At 46.7% G+C, this 10,301-nt stretch overlaps 1 protein-coding gene across 2 annotated transcripts in view; it reads left to right on the plus strand.

The window, feature by feature from the left end:
* The first annotated feature begins 4,570 nt into the window (after positions 1-4,570).
* The window catches only part of RBM42 (RNA binding motif protein 42), an 8,949-nt gene continuing 3,218 nt past the window's right edge, over positions 4,571-10,301 (plus strand). Inside the window, exons 1-8 of one of the 2 annotated variants that reach the window (XM_003796092.2) lie at positions 4,571-4,831; positions 5,055-5,199; positions 6,447-6,531; positions 6,636-6,710; positions 8,057-8,122; positions 8,202-8,377; positions 8,789-9,121; positions 9,347-9,464. In XM_003796092.2, coding sequence (XP_003796140.1) covers positions 4,704-4,831; positions 5,055-5,199; positions 6,447-6,531; positions 6,636-6,710; positions 8,057-8,122; positions 8,202-8,377; positions 8,789-9,121; positions 9,347-9,464 — 1,126 coding nt within the window. In that variant the 5' untranslated portion in view covers positions 4,571-4,703. The remainder of the gene's footprint in view (positions 4,832-5,054; positions 5,200-6,446; positions 6,532-6,635; positions 6,711-8,056; positions 8,123-8,201; positions 8,378-8,788; positions 9,122-9,346; positions 9,465-10,301) is intronic. The other variant, XM_003796093.2, reaches the window with a different exon arrangement.

The raw sequence follows: 10,301 nt of genomic DNA on the forward strand, positions 1-10,301 counted from the left end.
CAACACCTTTAGGTGCTGGGGATTCAGCATTGACCAAAATTAGACAGAAGTCCCTGTCTTCCAGGGGTTGACATTCTATGACAGGAAGACAGTTGACAAAATAAGTAAAATATATGTTAGAAGGTAACAGCTATGGAGGAAAAAAGCAGGGTGTAGTGGGTATGATTTAAATAGAGGACTATACTGCAAAGGTCACACTCTACAAAGGTAGGGAGCAGGAGTCTCCAGGGTAGCTGAGGAAGAGCTTGCAGGTGGCAGCGACAGCACATGGGAAGGCCCCAAGTTGGAATGTGCTGGTGTGAGAGCCATAGAGGAGGTTGGTGTCAGTGGAAGGACAGGGGTGGATAGTGTTAAAAGATGAGATTGTCTTCTAGTTTTTAATACATTGAAATCTGAGCCATTTGAGGTTTACCCTAGCAAATCGAACCAATTTTGTCTTATTTTACATATATCCCAACAGTGCTTATTAAAATTCCCAGAAGAAGAGGATGCTTTCTAGGGCATGGGAATGTATTTTGTGTGTTGATAGCAGTAGAAGGTACATAGGCATAGAGGTTTGCCAGAACTAATCTAGCTGTATCCTTAAGGCCTATGTGGATTATTCTTTAATTTATAAAAGTAAAGCTTTACCCACTGGTTTGAGATGCTACTCTCATACACTAAATTTCCATGTGTCTTTGGGCTGTATCTGGATTCTCTTCAGACCTATTCTGTCTTTTAACTCTGTGTGCCATTCACCGGGTGTTTTAAGTATAAAGGCTTTGAATCTGAAATGGCTGGTTGCCTTCGTGCTTATTTTTCAAATTTCCCTGTCCCTTGCTAATTTTCTCTCCCAAATGAAGTGAACATTACACTTAACTTGCCTGTTTCCACAAGAAAAATAAACACACATGGTAATTTCATTGGTGTTGAAGTAAGCTTATTCTACATTAGGGAGATTTGACATCTCCCTCCTTACAATACTTCTCTTGGCCCCCAGAGTCAACTTTCCTCCTAATCCTGGCTATTCTTTCCCAGTCTTTCCACATTTGCTCCCCTATGCACAATCCTTCATGTCCCCCTCCCTGTCCTCATCTACTGAGCCAGAGTGTGGCATCCTTAGCCACCTTCCTTACTTAATGTTTTTCTCTGGCACATCTAACATGCAATTTGTTTTACTTTATTTATCTTTCATTGTCTCCCTCAAATAGAATGTGAACTCCACAAAAGTGAATTCCTTTATAAACTATAAGGTGGGGGTACACTTTCATAAATATGACTCAAAATCCAGATGCAAGAAGGGGTAATAATGCTAAATTTGACTATGTAAAAATTAACTTTTGCATGGCAAAGGAAAATAAGCAAAATATAAAGGAATGACAAGTTGGGCAAAAATATTTGGAACTTATGCCATAAAAGGGCATTTATTTTGTGTGTGTGTGTGTGTGTGTGTGTGTGTGTGTGTGTGTAGTGGCAGACTTGGAAAGAAAAATTCCAACTCTAGCCTAAACAGCAAAGACCCTGTCTTTAAAAAAAAAAAAAAAAAGAAAAGAACAAAAAAGAAATTTAGGACAACAAAGACCCTGTCTTAAAAAAAAAAAAAGAAAGGCTAGGCAAGGTGGCTCATGCCTGTAATCCTAACACTCTGGGAGGCTGAGGTGGGTGGATCACCTGAGCTCAGGAGTTTGAGACCAGCCTGAGCAAAGTTTAAAAAAAAAAAAAACTAGCTGGGCCTTGTGGTGGGTGCCTATAGTCCCAGCTACTTGGGAGGCCAAGCCAAGAGTATCAATTAAGCCCAAGAGTTTGAGGTTGCTGTGACCTATGACCCCATGCACTCTGCTGAGCACGACAAAGTGAAACTCTGTCTCAAAAAACAATTTTTTTAGGCTCGGTGCCCATAACAGTGGTTAGAGCGCCAGCCACATACACCGAGGGTGGAACCTTCAAACCCAGCCCAGGCCAACCAAACAACTGCAACAAAAAATAATAACCAGGCGTTGTGGCAGGCACCTGTAGTCCCAGCTACTTGGGTAGCTGAGGCAAGAGAATCGCTTAAGCCCAAGAGTTTGAGCTGTGATGCAACAGCACTCTAACGAGGGTGACAATAGGGAGACTGTCTCAAAAAAAAATTTTTTTAAACAATAAAATATATATATTTTTTAAAGACAGTCTTGTTTTGTCACCCTCGGTGGAGTGCTGTGGCATCACAGCTCACAGCAACCTCTAGCTCTTGGGCTTAGGCGATTCTCTTGCCTCAGCCTTTTGAGTAGCTGGGATTATAGGTGCCCGCCACACTGCCCAGCTTTTTTTGTTGCAGTTTGGCCAGGGCCGGGTTTGAACCCACCACCCTCTCCATATGGGGCCGGCGCCCTACTCACTGAGCCACAGGTGCCACCCATTATTATTATTATTATTGTTATTATTATTATTATTTGGAGACAGAGTCTCAAGTTGTCGCCCTGTCACAGCAACCTCAAACTCTTAGGCTTAAGCGATTCTCTTGTCTCAGCCTCTCAAGGAGGTGGGACTACCCGCCACAACACCCGGCTATTTTGGGGGGTTGCAGTTGTCATTGTTGCTGGCCCGGGCTGGGTTCAAACCCGCCAGCCTCAATGTATGTGGCCAGTGCCCTACCGACTGAGCTATGGGTGCCACCAACAATAAAATAATTTTAAAAAGAAAAATGAGCAAAATGTATGAATGGGCAATTCTCAGGGAAAAAATGCTCAATGTCAGTAAGAAGAAGCATATTAAAATCATACTTTGATGTATTTCCCACCAATCGGACTAGCAAAAAGGAAACCCAAAACTTTAACAGCTCACTTTGCTGGCAAGGCCGTAGAAGGCTGAGAAAATGGGTACTCTGATATCAGCAGGCATATGATATGGAACACTACCTATGGGATAATCTCCAGCAAAACTACATGTGCATTTACCCTTTACCCAAACAATCCCACATTTAGAAATCTAACCTAAAACTGTTGTAGGTGAAATTACAAGTTGTGGGACCTTGTACAAAATAACTGGCCAACATTCTTCATAAGGTTAATAGGGGCATTAAAAGAAACCTAACAACAAAATGCAATGCAGGATCTTGATTGGGTCACAGATTTTTTTTTCAATGTTTGAAAATACATTTGGGGAACAAATGAGGAAATCTGTGTTACTGGAGAATAACTGCTCTTGGATTTCTCCCCTCAAAACAACCACAAGCCCAATGTAATGATGAGAAATTGTCATATAAGTTTCAAAGGAGAGACATTTAAAATACCTAACTAGTAATCCTCAAAAATGTTGACAGAAAAAAAAAAAGGATCAACCAAATAAAAGATCACTTGGATCTTGGTTTTACAATACTATTGTATAAAGACATTTTTGAGACAGGGAAAATTGAACATGGTCTGGGTGTCAGATGATACTAATAAATTAACTTGATGGTATTAATAATGGCATGAGTATGGTATGTCTCTTAACAGTTCATGAGAGAATTAATAAATGTCTAGCATTTATTTGCTTTAACATACTCCAGCAAAAAACAGGATAGATGAAACCAGAAGTGCAGAATATTCTGAGGTGCTATTCATGCTAATATGGATATTTCAAAATATTTGCAATAGACCCCCCACAAGGTGGCTCATCCAGAAAACTCAAAGCTTGTAATCCTAGCACTTTGGGAGGCCAAGGTGGGAGGCTCATTTAAGGTCCAGAGTTTAAGGCCAGCCTGACCAAGAGACCCCACACACCACAAATACAAAAAAGTAACTGGACACGGCGCCTACATGTACTCCTAGGTGCTCGGAAGCCTGAGACAGGAAGATCACTTGAGCCCAGGAGTTTGAGGTTGCAGTGAGCTATGAAGAGGCACTCTAGCTGGGGCGAAGAAGTGAAACTTAAAAAGAGAGAGAGAGAGAACTATCCAAATATTCATAATAAAAAGATGTGAAGGCTACAAAAAAGGGAGGGGTCAGCTATGTCCCAAGAAAGGACACAGAGTCCAAACCCACACACATGCCCTCTGAGTAGGGCACTGGAATATTGTCTCTCGGCCTGGGAATCTTTCCCTATTTTCTAGCAGAACATCTTTCCCTATTTTCTTCAGCAAATGCCTTCATGTGTCATCCCCTCCAGGAAGCCTGGTTCAGGTCCTTCCTCTAAGCTTTCTCTATGACGTCTGGGGTCTTTCTGGGAATTACAGGGAGTGTGTCTATCTACCCTTAGAACAGGTGTCCCTGGCCTCCGGCCCCCTCTTCCCTAGCAAGATCTCCAGACTCGCCCAACCCTGAGGTTGACCCAGACTTCCGTCTGCTTAAAAACATCCGGTGCGGACCGTGTCGTGGCACGGGCGGGGCCTTGGAACTTTCCTGCCTTCTCAAAGGTCCAGATTCCACATTAGGAATGAGTCCAACAGACTTTCCCTTGCTCTCATTAGCCTTGTCCCTCCAGGAAGGCGTGGCTGCGCTTCTTCACAGCGCTCTTATAGATCCAGGATCTTCCCTTAGGTCTTATTTTTGATGTTCTGATTGGCTAATATTTCTCCCTGAGGGCGTGGCCAAGTCTCATTGGTCCTCACCCCAGGCGTGTGGCGTCACGACCCGCGCCTGTCGCTTTTGCCATACGTCATTGGCGGGCGCCCACCTTGACGAAGCCAGAGAGTAGACAGCGGTAGAGTCGGCGGTGGCAGCTGAGCTGAGGCTATAGTAGTGGCAATAGCGACGGCGGCAGCGATGGCCGGGGCGGGGCCGGCCCCGGGACTCCCGGGTGCAGGAGGACCGGTGATCCCGGGCCCTGGTGCCGGCATCCCGGGCAAGAGTGGCGAGGAACGCTTGAAGGAAATGGAGGCGGAGATGGCCCTGTAAGGCCCTCTACAAAGCGTGATAAAAGCTGTCTCAGAGTCACTGAATCCTATCCCTCGCTAGGCCAGAGATACAACTCTAACATGGGGAAGTGGAACTTACGGGATTCTGAGGGCGGGGATAGGAGAGGAATTGGCAGAGATGAAGGCGCTGTCTCGATATACTCAGCGTTCCAGAATTGGTATAAGGCCCTGAGCTGTGGTATCTCTCCTGATCCTCCAGGTTTGAACAGGAAGTTCTGGGGGCTCCAATAACTGGAATCCCAACTGCTGTGCCTACGGTGCCCACGGTCCCTACGGTCGAAGCGATGCAGGTCCCAGCCGCTCCTGTGATCCGTCCTATTATCGCGACCAACACATACCAGCAGGTATGGCTGAGCTATATACTATGTTAGGGGACACAATGCCTCGAATACAGTATGTGTTTGTATACAGAGACCTATTAACCTCTGGTTGACCAATTAGCGTGACATATTTTATGTACTAGGCACTGAGGACAGACCAATGACTAAGGCAGACAATATCTTTGCCCTTTGGGAGCTTATATTCCAGAGCATGTTGTATAGTACAACTTTCTTTAATAAGGAGAATGTTTCCTATCTGTTTGAAATTTATATTTTTTATTAAATAGCTTCTCATTCTCCACATTTCAAGTGCTTCTAGTCACCTATATATGACTAGGAGAGGTAAAGAAGAGAGAGAAACTATTAAAATGAAAATAAGGAAATGGAACTTGTTCCTTTTGTCAACAAGTAATTATTGGCTGCCTGCTATACATCAGAGACTTAATCTAGACATTAGGCATATAACAAAACAGAGAAAGAATCACTGCCTTTTTGGAGTTACATTTTATTAGGGAGAGACAGGTCAAGGGATGGTCAGGAAAGGCCTTTCTGAGAAGGTGACATTTAAGCAAAGACATGAAAATATCTGGGGGAAGAACATTCCCAGCAAAGAACTTCCCTAACAGTACAAAGGCCCTGAGGCAAGTACATACCTTTCATGTTCAAGGAACAGTGGGGAGATTGGTGGCTGGAATAGAGTGAGCAAAGAGGAAGGTAGTAGAGATAAGGACAGAGAAATGATGGAGACTAGATCTTGTAGGGCCACCATAAAGACTTTGGCTTTTACTCTGAGATGGGGAAACTATTGGAGGATTTTGAGCAGAAGAGTGATATGGTCCAACTTAGAGGTTAGCAAGGTCACTCTGGCTGTGTTTAGTGAATAGACTGTAAGGGGCAAGAGTAGAATCAAGGAGACCAAGGAAGAGGCTAGTATAATAATCTAGGCAAGAGATGATGGTAGCTTGGATCAGAGCAGTATCCAAGGAGGAGGGGAGATGGGGAGGACAGATGGACGTAATTACAAATAGGGCTAAGTGCTGAGGGGAATTAGGGTGGCAAGAGAATTTGCTACTGAAAGAAACTAAGGAGACCTTTACCTAATGTGATCCCCAAATCCTCCCTTAGAAGTAGCATTTTAGTTGAGACTCAAAATTCAATAGCCAGCCCCCTACACAGCACAAAGGATGAAACTCTTATCCTCTTGGAGTGAGCCAGACATGGCAGATAGGGGGCACTGAGTCAGGCCCTTCACCTGTCCTTTTCTCTAACAGGTCCAGCAGACTCTGGAGGCCCGGGCAGCTGCTGCAGCCACAGTAGTTCCTCCCATGGTGGGTGGCCCTCCTTTTGTGGGCCCTGGTAAGTAAGAAGTGGCAAGGCAAGGAGGTCAGGGAATCAAGCAGACTGGTGAAAAGGGATGTCCAAGATTCTTCTCCTACCATCTTTGTGTCTTTTCCCAACAGTTGGCTTTGGCCCCAGTGATCGGAGCCACTTGGACAGTCCAGAAGCTCGAGAAGCCATGTTCCTGCGGCGAGCAGGTAGGTCTGGGGTTAGGGACTTCCACATTTAACCAAGCACTCTTGTTTCAACAACTTAAGCCTCTTGCCTAAATCACTTGCTCTGCCTCACCTTCTCCATTTCATCCTACTCTGATGTCATTTTGCTAAAGCACAAATAACATAAATTCCATGAAAGACAGAAATATTCTTACCTGGCACATAGTATCTGTTGATGGGATGGACAGACCATCCAAACAAGCACCAAGCTCTTCACCTGGCACTCAAGACCCTATAGGACCTTGCTCCTTGCAGAGAGAGATGCCCACATCCCCCTGCCCTCCAGGAGCCTCAGACATTGCTACGATGTGCCAGCAGTACTCTTGTTGACATCCCTTTTCTTCCCTGCTCATTGTTACTCCACTATAATCTTCCAGCCTTACCCTCTCCGCAGGCCATTCTCCATACATTCCATCTTATGTTTCACATAACAGTTACACTGCCAATTTTTATGACATTACTTCCTTATATGTATGGAATGGATGCATGTTTTCCTTTGGCTATAAAATTCTGATACCTCTATTAAACTCACAGACTTGTTTATTATGTTACCTAAGTCCTGTTATATTTTTTTATCTAATGATATCTGAGAAGTTTTAATATCTCTTACTCTTTAGTATGGTTTTGATCAAAATGCAAACTTGACCTACTCACCCTCCCCAGCTTCCCAACCTGCTGTGGCTCCCTAGTACCTGAGGAAGACATCTACAGCTCAGCCAAGAAGGCTGTGCTTGAATGCCTGCTGACCTCTCAACCCTTTCCTGATACTAACCCCCCACTTCCTCTATTACAGTTGTACTAAACTGAAAGGGAAAAAGGTTTTGTTTATATTCTTCCTGCCAGTAATATTTCCATTCACCCTTTGCCTGACTAACTCTTTGTTACCCTTTGGATCTCAGCTTACAGACCCCTTTCTTCGGGAAGCCTTAGTCCTCCTGACTGGTTCATAGCACGTCTCTGGGTTTCGACAACTCCCTGTGCTTCCCTTTCCTAGCACTGATCTGCCTGGGCCTTTCCCCCTTTCGGCCTTGATCACTTTGTGTGTCATTCTCTTGTGAGAAGTCTATTCCCTCCTGCTCTGCACCAGGGTGTTCCTGAGAACCCTTGGTCTGTTGGTATATCCCCAGCATCGCTCACCACAGGGCCGGGCCCAGAAGAGTTCCTCAGTGGTAAAGTTTTGCTGAATGAACCAGTGGAAAGATGTCTCCCAGAAGGCTCCTCAGACTTTTCTCCAGAATTTCTTAGATACGGAGAGTACTCCCACACATACCTTGCCCCAAGTGCACCCATCCCCATGACACACACCCCCATTTCTTTCTCTCACCCAGCCGTGGACCCCCAGAGGGCTCCTATGCTGCGTCCAGCCTTCATCCCCCATGTGCTACAGAGAGCAGGTGAGGGGGCCAGGTTCATCATCCCTGTCACATAAACTCCCACTTAAGCCCTCCAACTCCCCCACTAACACCCTGACAGATTCTGCTCTCTCTTCTGCAGCAGGCGGCCCCCGCCCTATGGCCCTGCGGCCCCCTCACCAGGCCCTTGTGGGCCCCCCTCTGCCTGGACCCCCTGGACCACCCATGATGCTGCCACCAATGGCTCGGGCCCCAGGGCCCCCCCTGGGCTCCATGGCTGCTCTGAGACCTCCTTTGGTGAGTACGGACAGGGAATTAATGGTCAGAGGTGTAGTAGACAGGAAGGTCCGCAGTCCTGGCCTGTGGGCTATGTCTAAGTCTGCCCCTCCCCTGGCATTTTATTTCTTTGCCTCACTTGCTCATCCTGTCTCTGTCTCGTTCTACATCTGTTTTTTTCCTGTTTCCTTCTGTAGCCAAATCTGTTTTTTTTTAACTTTGTCTTGTTTTTGTCTTGCTGTTTTTTGTCCTGTGTCCATCTGCCTGTCTTTCTCTTTGCCTGTGTTTCTCTGTGTCTGACTAGAGACTTCTTTCTTGGCCAAGGTGTCCCTTTCTTGCTCACTGGATCCCAGGCCGTTGCTTTGTTAGGTAGGGATGAAAGTAAGGTCTGAGCCTGTGATCTGGCCCCTTGCCTTCTCCTCTTACCTACAGGAAGAGCCAGCAGCACCCCGAGATCTGGGCCTGGGCCTAGGGTTGGGCCTGAAAGAGAAGGAAGAGGCAGTGGTGGCAGCGGCGGCTGGACTGGAGGAGGCTAGTGCAGCAGTGGCTGTGGGCGCAGGAGGGACCCCAGCAGGCCCTGCAGTCATTGGGCCCAGCCTGCCACTGGCCTTGGCCATGCCATTGCCTGAGCCTGAGCCCCTGCCCCTCCCATTGGAGGTAGTTCGGGGCCTACTGCCCCCACTGCGCATTCCTGAGCTCCTGTCTCTGCGTCCACGGCCTCGGCCCCCTCGGCCTGAGCCACCCCCTGGCCTCATGGCTCTTGAGGTAAGCAGGGAAAATGGCAGTGAAGGGACAGAAGGGGCTTGGAGCCCATGCGCTTCTACACGTAGGAACATATGTAGACTTTTGTCCAGGTAGTGGGAGGACTTGGGGAGCAGGAGACAAACACATGTATCCCAAACCCAAAAGCACATCCAAGAGGGCCAGGAGCAAAGGACAGTGGGAGACTCCAACACCAGGCCATTTGCACCCCTCCCCTTCCTTCCTCAGGTGCCAGAGCCCCTGGGAGAAGACAAGAAGAAGGGGAAGCCAGAGAAGTTGAAACGCTGTATTCGCACTGCAGCCGGAAGCAGCTGGGAGGACCCCAGTCTGCTGGAATGGGATGCTGGTAAGTGGCCGAAATGCAAGGTCAAGTTTTGCACAGCTGAGGGTAGTCTGCCTTCCTTGGGGCTACAGATGGGGAAAGTGAACCATATAACTCAACACCTTTCTGCAGGGCAGGCACTGTTCTTAACACAGGTCCCTCACCCAGCCATGGGCCACTTGGTGAAGGTGATTGGTACCTAAAGGCTTTTGCTTTTTTCTCACAACTTATGAAAAATTTTAAACATGGAGGGTGGTGCCTGTGGTTCAGTGGGTAGGGTGCCAGCCCCAAATACTGAGGGTGGCAGATTCAAACCCGGCCCTGGCCAAACTGCAACAACAACAACAACAAAAAATAGCTGGGCGTTGTGGCAGGCGCCTGTAGTCCCAGCTACTCGGGAGGCTGAAGCAGGAGAATTGCCTAAGCCCAAGAGATAGAGGTTGCTGTGAGCTGTGATGCCATGGCACTCTACCAAGGGTGAAAAAGTGAGATTCTGTCTCTAAAAAAAAAAAAAAAAAAAGAACACAGAAGGGCACAGTGAGCAGTCATTCATCCACCACCTAGATTCAGCAATTAACATTTTCCCTTTATTCCTCAGTGTGTACATACTGTTGGTGGTTTCATTTTTTTCTCAGTCATTTGAAGGAAGTTGCGAGTGAAGTCATTACTTCACTCCTAAATATCTCAGTATTCATCTCTTGAGAAAAGAAATGAATGCTTTTAGAATAACATTATCAGGCTCGGCGCCTATAGCTCAACCGGCTAGGGCGCCAGCCACGTACACCTAAGGTGGCAGGTTCGAATCCCCAGCCCGGACCCGCCAAACAACAATGACAGCCCAAAAAATAGCCGGGCGTTGTG

This window comes from Otolemur garnettii, unplaced genomic scaffold (assembly GCF_000181295.1).
Source record: "Otolemur garnettii isolate 467f Iridium unplaced genomic scaffold, OtoGar3 scaffold00100, whole genome shotgun sequence".
In the NCBI taxonomy this organism is placed as follows: Eukaryota; Metazoa; Chordata; class Mammalia; order Primates; family Galagidae; genus Otolemur; species Otolemur garnettii.